The following is an 11,046-nucleotide window of genomic DNA, read 5'->3' on the forward strand; positions in this document are numbered from 1 at the left end:
CTGTGAGACTCCAACTCTGAGCCAGAATAGTCATCCCACATCAATGCCACACCCCTCCCAAAGGGTCAGGGGCAGGGCAGCACTGGCCTCATCCTAAAAGTGTCCCAAACCAAACCTGGAGTGCTGTGATGACCCCTAGGCCAGCCTAGGACATGAGGATATGCATCCCCCCAGGTCAAAGAGCTGATTGACAAGGTAAAATCCGTGTTTGTGGACACCCTGGATGAGCTGAACTGGATGGATGATGAATCTAAGAAGAAGGCCCAGGACAAGGTGGGCGAGCTACAATCTGTATGAAAACGTGAGGGGAGTTCCTGTGTCAAAAACCGCTGATGGAGGGACAGTCCTAGTGGGAGGGACGCTGGAACAGGTGGCATTCGTGGAAAATCCCCAGCAATCAGAAGGGAGCTCTGTGGTCTGAGGCTGGGACCTATCCAAGCTCCCCTGGGCCCAGTGACAAACCACAGGCACCCATACACATCCCCACCTATGTGTCTGGTTCTGCAAGCTGATGGAGGGAACATGTCTGTTATCCCCTTACCCACACAGCAGAGCACGGAGCTAGCATGTAGATGTAGGACTAGGGACCTCCCACGGTGGATGACCCTAGCTGCCCCTCCCCTATTCAGGCCATGAACATCCGGGAACAGATCGGCTACCCTGACTATATCTTGGAAGAACACAATAGGCATCTGGACGAGGAATACTCCAGTGTGCGTACCCTTCAGCACTCTGCCTAGCCCTCCCCCAGCCCCCGCCCCCTCCCCCCTGAGACACCCCTGGGGACCGGTACTCCATGTCAGCCACACTTCTGCTCTTAGTTGCTCACCGAGCCATATTTCCACACCCTGGGGTGGCTCTAATCTCACTCTGCTAACAGATGGGGAAATGGAGGCCCAGAGAAACTAAACTTTCTGGAAGTCACATAAATGCTCAGAGCCAGGACACCCTCCTTCCGCTTACCTGCTCCAGGAGCCTGTGGGCCACACGCCAGTTGACCTGTGGGGCCTGAGACCCTTCCCCAACCCTCAGCCCACCCTCTAACACTCATGAGGACTCAGCCTGAGTGCCAGTCATGCCAAGATTTTCTCTTCTCACAGCTGACATTCTCCGAGGATCTGTATTTTGAGAATGGGCTCCAGAACCTCAAGGCCAGTGCCCAGAGGAGCCTCAAGAAGCTTCGGGAAAAGGTGGACCAGAACCTGTGAGTGGAGTGGCTACAAGACTAGCCTGGCATACAGAGCTCGCCTACTGGCTAGGGGTGGCTACGTGAGTCTGGCCTGATGCCAGCTAAAGAGACCTAAGCCCCACGCCTGCCTCAATACCCTTTGCTTTGGGGGCCTCAGACAGGAACCAGACCTTGGGGTTGGTTTAGGACACTGCACTAGATGGCCACTATGCCATGGACCTCTTCAGGGCAGGATCTGGTCAGCTAAGGCAGAGGGACCATAGGGAAGGTCCTGGCAGATGTGGGCTCCAAATGACAGTCTTTCTACCACAGCTGGATCATCGGGGCTGCCGTGGTCAATGCGTTCTACTCCCCCAACAGAAACCAGATCGGTAAGTCCACCTTGCCTCTCTCGTGCCAGAGTGCAGCCCCTCACCCCCACTCAGGAAACTCCCAGCCTAATCTCAGAAAGGAGAGTGGGTTCCAGTCTCCTACATGCTGTCCTATGGCCCAGCTCAAGAGTCATAGGCTGGAAGGGACACAGAGGAACCATTAGAGCGTGTCTTTGAGAAGGCAGCAGTGGGTGGGAAGAAACTGGGCGTGGGTCATTAATGTAGCTCTCCGATTTCAGTCTCTGAGCTCAGTTTCCTTCTGTACATCGGGCAGGGAGTCCTAGCCTCCACTTCCTAAGCCTCAGCCTTAGATGACAGGCCCAGGAGAGGTGCCCAGCTGAGCCTGGCACACAGAAGTAACACAGCTCCTCTTTGTCACCCTTTCGGGGACAGTGTTTCCTGCCGGTATTCTCCAGCCGCCCTTCTTCAGCAAGGACCAACCACAGTCTCTGAACTTTGGAGGCATCGGGATGGTGATCGGGCACGAGATCACACACGGCTTTGATGACAATGGTAAAGGGGTGTATGGGAGTGCCCCAATCACAGATACACGTCACACACAGACACACACACACAGACAGATACATACACACACACAGACAGACACACACACACAAACAGACACACACACAGACAGATACATACACACACAGACAGACACACACACACAGACAGATACATACACACACAGACACACACACACAGATACATACACACACACAGACACACACACAGATACACACACACAGACACACAGAGACAGATACACACACACAGACACACACACACAGACACACAGAGACAGATACACACACACAGACACATACACACAGATTCACACAGACACACACAAAGAGACACACACACACAGACACACACACACACAGACACACACAGACACACAGAGACAGATACACACACACAGACACATACACACAGATTCACACAGACACACACAAAGAGACACACACAAACAGATACACACACACACAAGACACACACACAGACAGATACATACACACACACAGATACACACACAGACACAAACAGATACACACAGACAGATACACACACAGACACACAGACACACACACAGATACACACAGACAGATACACACACACAGACACACACACACACAGACAGATACATACACACAGACACACACAAAGACACAGACACACACACAGACACAAACAGATACACACAGACAGATACACACACAGACACACAGACACACACAGAGACACACACACAGACACACACACACAGAGACACACACAGAGACACACACACAAATACACACACAGAGACACACAGACACACACACAGACACAGACAAACACAGAGACACACACACACAGACACACACACACACAGACACACACACACACAGACACACACACACACTTAGACACAGACAAACACAGAGACACACACACAGAGACACACACACACAGACACACACACACACTTAGACACAGACAAACACAGAGACACACACACAGAGACACACACACAGATACACACACAGAGACACACAGAGACACACACACAGAGACACACACAGACACACACAGACACAGACACACACTCACATACACACTCCCATCTCTACTGAGCAGCCAGGGATCATCCATTCAATCTCTCAGTAGATTATAGGGGCCTTGCCTGATCTCCATCCCTGGAGGGGCTGCCCTGTTTGACTTTTACAGCCTGACACCCTCTATGATGTCTCTGCCTGATTTTCCCATGTGGCTCAGTCCGGGGGGGGGGGTCATATGAGAGTAGTCATGTGCCCCCCTCACCTGGGTTTAGATCAGCTGAAATGAGAGCCCTGGTCCTAACTTCAGGGGCAAGGATAGGCTGGCATAGATGCTCTCCTGAGCAGCCCTCAACATGATGCCGTGTGCTCAGAACCCCTGGGTTGCAGCTGCTGGAGGGGAGTGAAAGCAGGGCCTGGGGGGACAGCGTGCATGTCCTCCTCGGCCACCCAGGTCGGAACTTCGACAAGAACGGCAACATGCTGGACTGGTGGAGTAACTACTCAGCCCAGCACTTCCGAGAACAGTCAGAGTGCATGATCTATCAGTACAACAACTTTTCCTGGGACCTGGCTGACGACCAGAATGTAAGCATGTCACCAGTACTGCAGTGGCCCTGCACCTTCGCCCGGCCCCGTGGGGCGAGAGAGGGCCGAGGCCAGGCTGCCCCCCATGGTGTCTCTTGTGCAGGTGAACGGATTCAGCACCCTCGGGGAGAATATCGCTGACAACGGTGGTGTACGACAGGCGTACAAGGTGGGCCCTAGCAGGGCTCTCAGAGGGGGCTGGGGTAGTCTCAGCGTGGCAGGCCAAAACCCCAACTTGGGCTGTGTCCTAAAGGAACCTCCACTTGCAATGGGGAGGAGGCAGCCATCCAAATCCTACGGTTGTATATCTGACACATCTCACCCATTTCCCACATGAGCTAGTGTAGGAGCCAGTTTTGTCTCCTAATGAGTAGATAGGGTAGAGACATGACTATGGGTCTCAGCAGCCCACATTACAGCCTTGGGACTTGAGCACTGGATACCAGAAGCCCATATGGGTGGACTTCGGGTGGCAGCTATATGGCCAATGGCCCCACAGAGCTTTGTGGGCTAGGCCATTAGAAGGCTGCAGAAGAATTAGCTGGCTTGTACACAGTGGCCCTAAGCTGGAGAGGCAGGGTACCCACTTGGGGAAGGTCCTAGAACCAGATCATTCTGCATAAGGCTCCTCGGAAGCCGGGATGGACTGAGCCCCAGTTTGTTGCTTGCAGGCTTATATACAGTGGCTGGCTGAAGGCGGCAAGGATCAGCGATTGCCGGGACTGAACCTGACATATGCCCAGCTTTTCTTCGTCAACTATGCCCAGGTAACACCTAGTCCTGGTCCCCACTCTCACAGCTTTGGAGGGCCCCAGGATAGGGCACACCCAAGGGTACCATGAGCCTGCCACACCCCCAAGCCAGAACTAGCGAGCCTGGTGGACTTCCTAGAAAAAAACCTGAAGCTGGTGATTGGGAGCCAGCAGGGGAGGAGGCAGCGGATGTGGAAGGAAGGATCTGTCAGCCTCTGTACCGTAGAGAGGGCGTTGATGCAGCCCTCAGCCAGTAACCAAGCCACTCATGCACCTCTAGGTGTGGTGTGGCTCCTACAGACCTGAGTTTGCCATCCAGTCCATCAAGACTGACGTCCACAGTCCTCTTAAGTACAGGCAAGTGTACAGCCCCCAAGCAAGCATGCATGCCCGCCCCTGCCCAGTCCTCTCCCCTCATCTCAGACCTCCTTGGACTTGCTGGTCTGCAGGGTACTGGGCTCACTACAGAACCTGGCCGCCTTCTCCGAGGCATTCCACTGCCCAAGAGGCAGCCCCATGCACCCCAAGAAGCGATGTCGCATCTGGTAGCCTAGGCTGAGCTATGCTGCAGCCCACGCCCACCTGCCACCCAGAGGCTTCGTGAAAGGTGCCAGCCGGTGGAGACGTGCAAGTCCTTGCCTGAAGGCCACTGGAGCCAGCCAGCGGTCAGCCTTCCGCACCTGGCCTAGAGTGCAGCCACCGGCCCGCCCGCCCGCCCCGCCCCTGGAATGAATGGCGGTCCGGCGCCCCTTCAGGCCAGTGAGGGTCAGCAGCCCTGTAGGAGCTGACAGCTGTCTTCCACCCTCTCCATAGTGTGTGGCTAAATGTCCTTGAGCTTCGGACTTGAGCTAAGTAAACGCTTCAGAGAAGGCCTTGCGTTGCTCGTGTAGGAGCCAGGTGGGTGGTCAGGTGAGGCAGCTGGGCAAGCTGTGGCCAGGGAGAGAATAACACTAGCTTCCCAGAATCCTGGTGCTAAGAACCCTGGAGAAACCAAGGCAGCCCTAGAGAACCACCCTCTGGGTCTACGATCCAGTTGACTGGGCTTCCAGGGCTGGACCTGGCCTATATCCTGGTGACTCACATAAGTACTTGGCAGAGGGACCTCACGACATTGGAGAGTAACAGGTGGACTCTGGAAGCCAGAGATGGTCTAGATTGCAAAGGGCATTGCCTGCTTAACTATTTACAGATAGTCCCTGCAAAGAGGGAAGACAGCCAGACGGACACTGTGGTCACCCTGCCTTGGTCTTGGGAAGTGCTAAGCTGGTCAGCAGAGCCCACCTAGAGGGAAGATCCCTTGAGAAGGGGAGGCCTGAAATGGGGTGTCTGAAGTTCTTCTCAGACCCTAGGACCTTGGGGAAACAGACATGCTCAGCCAGGCCCAGGCTTCTCCTAGGACAGCACCAAGCCACTCAGATCAGGAAAGCGTTTCCAGCTTTAGAACCAGTTCAACAGTCTTCATCTGCCACCTCTTCCCTGAACCCAGTTAGCCTCCAACCTCCACCCCAGACACAAGCAGACACCTGCCTCTCCATTCCACCACAACTGGGCTGCATCTGGGGGCTGGGGCCAGAGTCCTACCAACTCTCCTCTCCGTACCCGCCAATGAAGTGAGCTATTATGTTAGGCAATGTTGGAAGGAAATGACACTGTTGTCCCCAGGGTCCCATAACCATGGCCTGGAGTCTGTCCTCCAGGAAGATTGCACTTTGGCGTCCCCTCCTGCCTGAGGGACCAACAGTATGGTAGGAACTGCGGAGGAGGCAAAGTGTGGAGGTAGTAAAGACCCACACTACCCAGGTCCCACACTTTAATGGCTCATTGCTGTTCAAGGATGAGACGGTGTCCAGCATCCTGTCCCAGGGGCTCCACGGTGATTCTCTCCACTCCAAATACATTCAAGGTTGCAAATGCCGCCAAGTCCCCAGAGGCCAGGCATCACCTCCCACACACCTCTTCATCACACTGTAGGAACAACAGGGATTCTGTCAGTCTGACCACACTCCTCAGAGGCCAAGAGCCGTGCCCACCACCCAAACGGAGAAGGAGGCATGCTGGACAGCGGAAGCAGCCAACCCATTTATTACTCCCTTCCACCACCTGACACAGACGCCTAGGACACAGCCCAGCTTTCCTCAACCCACAGCCTTCTCTGTCCTTTCTTCCTATTCCCCTCTACAAGCAGAGTCATAGAAACACAGCTACATCCCAAGGGTACCAGCACAAAGAAAATTATGTAAATCCCAGGAGGCTGTAGCTTAGTTCCTGGCCATGCCAAACATTGTCCCAAAGGGATAGATAAATTGATTGATAGATGATGGATGGATGGATGGATGGATGGATGGATGGATGGATGGATATAGATGGACATAATTTGGGGCTGGGAAACAAGCAGTATCCCCCAAGGCCTCTACTCGCCTGTGGTGGCTTGCTGGAACAAGCCTCTGCAGATATACCCAAGGCCTGCAAGATGTTCTCCTGGGGAACGTAGTCACCTGGGGACTTCTGGATGAAGTGAAGAAGTACTTTGTCACCACCTGTAGCCATAGGCAAACACTCAAGTCGCTTGTATCTCATATACTCATGTGCCAGGAAGAGGGAGAGCAATCTACTAACCCAGCCGAGCAGCCCAACCCCCTGCCCAGGTACCCAGGATGGAGAGGGGTGGCTGTAAGGACATGGACCACTAAGATGGACAAGATGGAGTCCTATGCACTGCCCTGACCCACCCTTGCTGACCACCAGCAATCCTCCACTCTGCAGTAGGTCACCAGACAGGTTCCCCTGGATGCCAACAGCCTTAGCCTGGAAAGACGGGAACAGGACCTATAGGTCAGTCCTATAGGGAGGTTCCCCAGGAACTCCCACCATGCTCTAACCCTGTATGATCTTGGCTACACAAACCTTGGAGGCCACATCACGCACAGGTTTTCCCAGGGCAGCCGGTAGGATGCTTAAGCTGTTGTACCTACAAAGACAAAGGGTCCCTAGCAGCCCAGATTTTGGAGAAGCCCAGGCACCCACATCTGCTCCTGGTGTCCCAGGGTCTCAGCCAGACCAGCAACCAGCCTAACCAGAAGCATCTACAGAAGCACGGGGAGCCCCAGGCTGAACACAGCTGGCCTGAGGCCCCAGAGAGCCGGTGGAATATGGGGACTGAGCTCCAAACTGGGTGTGCCCAGGGACCTGGCTCAGCTGGCACTGCCCAGCATGACAGCCAGTCTGTGGCAACAGAGGACTTAAATGGGCCAAGGTTGAGGCATGGGCTCCCAGGTCCCTCCTGTTTATGAAACTTCAGACTGCTGAGGGTAGACCTGGCTTGGACCAACACCCATGAGAAGACCCCCAAAGAAGGGCTAGCTGAAACTGCCCATGCCACCAGAGTCAGTTTCCATAGGACAAACTGCATGCACATCAGGCAGAGAGGGTGGTAGCAAGAAGACGCATAACAGAGCAGCGGCCACCCTGTCCTCCCGTCCCCGGCTAGTCTCATGCTCCCACAGTCACACTTACCGCTTGAAGCCCAGCTCCTTATAGAACTGCTTGCTCTCGTCAAGATAGAGTTCTAAAAAGAAAAGCCACAGGTATGTGCCCCAGGCCTCCTACATTCTGTCATCTGTCCCCTTCCCTCATGGTGTCCAGCTCAACCTAGCCACGCCAAAAGGAGCACTGTGGGATCGAATGTCAGCACTGCTTAAATGGGCAGGGCGAGTCACTGGGACTTTGCCACTAGGTCTAGGCGCCAGCCAGTGCACAGGCTGCAGACAGAGCAAGGAAGGCTGAAAGTGCTGACGCTTGGAAATGTTCCTGCTGGGCCTGGAAAGGGATGGCCCGGGCTTGGGGGCTTGGCAGAGAGGACAGCCAAGGTTCGGAGTCTGAGAACAGTCGCACCTCCTGAGAAGTAGCCACCATCCAGGAACTCCTGCAGACCCAGGGCCTCAGGCCCCACGCCCACCAGGCGCACATCTTGTTGGTCCAGGATGCCCCGGAGGTTGCTGAGGTCCTGGGCGATCCAACGGCACACCATGCAACCGAAGCGTCGCAGACCGGCCACCACGCAAGCTTTATCCTGCCAAAGGCTCCGCAGCTCCACGGTCTGCAGAATGGAGCTGTCAGGGGGCGTGGGCTCATCATCTCCCTAAGTCCTACAACCCCACACGTCCCGCAGTGTGGCGCTCCAAGATTCGCAGCCCCATCGGTGGTCCTATTGTGAACCACCAGCTGTGCCCACGCCCAGCACGCGAACCCATGGGGACCCCTCAGGACCTCCACTGTAGCCCATGTGAGTTGGCAGGGCACCGGAGCAGGTGCGCCGGCCAGGCCTCACCTCCCCGGTCACTGCATGCTTCAAGACACACGCGCCCACGCGACTAAGGTCCACCGCACTCATGACTTCCTAAGTCCCCTTCTGCTCCGGCCCGGGAAGCCTCTGTCAGTAATACTCAGCTTCTTCTCCCAGTCCAAGAGAGCTGAACTATCCCCTGGGGTAGGGACCTCTGGGCCACGCCCTTGTCCCGCCCCAGACTCCGCCCCGGATATCCCGGCACATGCGCACACACTCTCCCCGCCCCCTTGAAGTGGAGGAGCTGAGCTGCATAAGCCCGTTGGCCAATGGCGTAGCAGGCGAGGCTCGACGGACTTCCGCAAGCGCTGCGCCTGCGCAGGATGCCTTTGGGTGGCTCTTTGCTAGCTTCAGGTGTCTCCTCCAAGTGCTGCTTGGCTGTGGCTGTGTCAAGAGTTGGAGCAACGACCCCTGCACCCCTGCACCCCCGCACCCCCGCTCCCCTGCTGTGTTTTTCTCAGCTTTTAAAGCCCTGTGATGTTTTCAAGTTCAGACCCTGCTTTGTGGTGATACACTCCGGCATTTTATTATCCGGACCAGTTAAGAACTCCATTCCTTGACTGAAGTTAGGTAACACTTGGGGGGCCCGACCGACCAGGCAGTAGGTCTTTTGCCCCTGGAACTAGCCCCATTCCCAGGCCCACAGAGCCTGGGAAAGGAAGAGTCACAATACCCAGGAGTGGTGAGGCTGAGGCTGGAGGTCCAGGCAGAAACTCAGGAACCATGTCACTATGTCAAAAGGAGTAGAGGCGAGGGACTGGGGAGATGGCTCCGTGGTTAAGAACAAACACTGGGTGCTCCCAGCATCTCCACAGCGCCTCACAATCCTTTGTAACTCCAATTCTAGGGCATGCCGTACCCTCTTAGGGCCTCTTCAGGCACCGGGTAGGCACGTGGTACACGTGCTTTGGCAGCCATGACAGGTTGCAGAAAAGACTCAGCGAGTCATAGGAGGACAGGTTCCCCAAGCCTGGAGGTGCACCAATCTCGAGACTGTTTCTAGACCCCGGACACTCCCCTTTCTCTACCCCAATATATGCCCTGCCCCATAAATTTAAAAAGCCTCTTGGTTTTGGGGGTTCAGAGTCTGGGCACAACACACTAACATATATGCAGGTAAAACAAACGCAGGAATAGGGCTGGGGAGATGAACTCAGCAAAGTAGCAGGCGTCCGTAGTCCTAGCGCTGGGCAAGCAAAGACCTGAATGTCCCCGGGGGGCTCACTGGCCAGGCAATCTAGCGGAATCAGCGAGCTGTGTTCACTCGTAGACCTTGTCTCAAGAAGTAAGACGGAGAAGGACTGAGGAAGACACTCAAATCAACCACTGGCCTCCACTGGCACACACAGGGCACACAAACATAGAAAAAGGAAACAAAGTGTAAAAAGCAGAGCCCAGAGGAGGAGCTGGTCTGTAAAGAATGGGCCACTGGTTCCAAGGGCACCACAGGAAGAAAGCGAGTTCTGGGGCTCCTCTGCCTGCTCTGCAGCGTTGAGGGCTATAGGAGCAGAGGGTCCCAGGAGAGTGGGAGGAAGTCTGCAGGAAGCACTGTATGATGAGTGAGAAGAACCTGGTCCGTAGGCTGCTCACTCACACATACCAGCACAGCGTGGCAGAACCCCGCCTCCACCCTCATGGGGTCCCAGATGGACCTGGGAATTAACGTGAGGTATGACAGATCAACAAGAGGAAAACACCGCAGAGTCTTTGCTCCAAGCATTATAGGATAGAGGTACCTAAACTGAGGCTAGGAAGCCCTGGAAACACGAGGCGATTCCCGCGTGTTACACAGGAAAAGAATAATGGTAAGCTGAGAGGAAGTATATAAGTTATGTGTGGAGGCAACCCTGTCAGTTGTTTGAACAGGTTATCTTCAGAATTCTATCAGGACTGCTGACTTCCTAGCTTTGGGGATAGGGTTACTGTGTTTTCCTCCAGCGTTAAGGAGGGCCTTTTTGAATGATCATTATAGCTTCTGCTTTTATTGGTTCTTATGCCAAACCAGCAAAGTCCAAGTGGTATTGTTAGGAATAAAGCATATGGGGGGGCTTCGGGGGGACACGCCAGGCAGACAGAACTTAAGTGAGAAGTTTTATTAGAAGACACGGGGCAGGGGGTGGGGAGACAGAAGAGACAAGGGAGACAGAAAAAGTCCCTGTCTACCCCAGGGGAACAGTGGGAAAGAGACGGGTACATACACCTTCCGTGGGCAGGTAGGTGAGAGGTAGGCCAGGTTTTCCTGGATTAAAACAGGTGTATTCTT

General features: G+C 54.7%; 2 protein-coding genes across 2 annotated transcripts in view; one reads left to right on the forward strand and one right to left on the reverse strand.

Moving 5' to 3' along the window:
* Mmel1 (membrane metalloendopeptidase like 1) overlaps positions 1-5,120 on the forward strand; it is a 29,686-nt gene extending 24,566 nt beyond the window's left edge. Inside the window, exons 15-24 of the mRNA XM_051173890.1 lie at positions 175-273; positions 630-713; positions 1,101-1,204; positions 1,502-1,560; positions 1,954-2,073; positions 3,556-3,689; positions 3,793-3,858; positions 4,361-4,456; positions 4,722-4,798; positions 4,891-5,120. Coding sequence (XP_051029847.1) covers positions 175-273; positions 630-713; positions 1,101-1,204; positions 1,502-1,560; positions 1,954-2,073; positions 3,556-3,689; positions 3,793-3,858; positions 4,361-4,456; positions 4,722-4,798; positions 4,891-4,990 — 939 coding nt within the window. The 3' untranslated portion in view covers positions 4,991-5,120. The remainder of the gene's footprint in view (positions 1-174; positions 274-629; positions 714-1,100; positions 1,205-1,501; positions 1,561-1,953; positions 2,074-3,555; positions 3,690-3,792; positions 3,859-4,360; positions 4,457-4,721; positions 4,799-4,890) is intronic.
* Positions 5,121-6,289: 1,169 nt separating this feature from the next.
* Prxl2b (peroxiredoxin like 2B) lies at positions 6,290-8,885 on the reverse strand. Its single transcript, XM_051173812.1, has 7 exons — positions 8,769-8,885; positions 8,333-8,537; positions 7,955-8,006; positions 7,346-7,409; positions 7,171-7,246; positions 6,860-6,978; positions 6,290-6,406 (listed from the first exon to the last, which is right to left on the reverse strand). The coding sequence occupies exons 1-7, from the start codon at positions 8,829-8,831 to the stop codon at positions 6,380-6,382; spliced, it is 606 nt and encodes a 201-aa protein (XP_051029769.1). The 5' UTR covers positions 8,832-8,885; the 3' UTR covers positions 6,290-6,379.
* Between the last annotated feature and the right edge of the window lie 2,161 nt (positions 8,886-11,046).

The sequence above is a fragment of the Phodopus roborovskii genome, unplaced genomic scaffold (assembly GCF_943737965.1).
Source record: "Phodopus roborovskii unplaced genomic scaffold, PHOROB, whole genome shotgun sequence".
Classification (NCBI taxonomy): domain Eukaryota; kingdom Metazoa; phylum Chordata; class Mammalia; order Rodentia; family Cricetidae; genus Phodopus; species Phodopus roborovskii.

Bases quoted from the DNA above. Each gene is read 5' to 3' on its own strand.
- Prxl2b (XM_051173812.1), bottom strand. From the start codon at position 8,831: ATGAGTGCGGTGGACCTTAGTCGCGTGGGCGCGTGTGTCTTGAAGCAT. The intron at 8,007-8,332 runs GTGCGACTGTTC...TTTTCTTTTTAG, and splicing joins TGGTGGCTACTTCTCAGGAG to AACTCTATCTTGACGAGAGC. The intron at 7,247-7,345 runs GTTTGTGTAGCC...CCGTCTTTCCAG, and splicing joins TGCGTGATGTGGCCTCCAAG to GCTAAGGCTGTTGGCATCCA.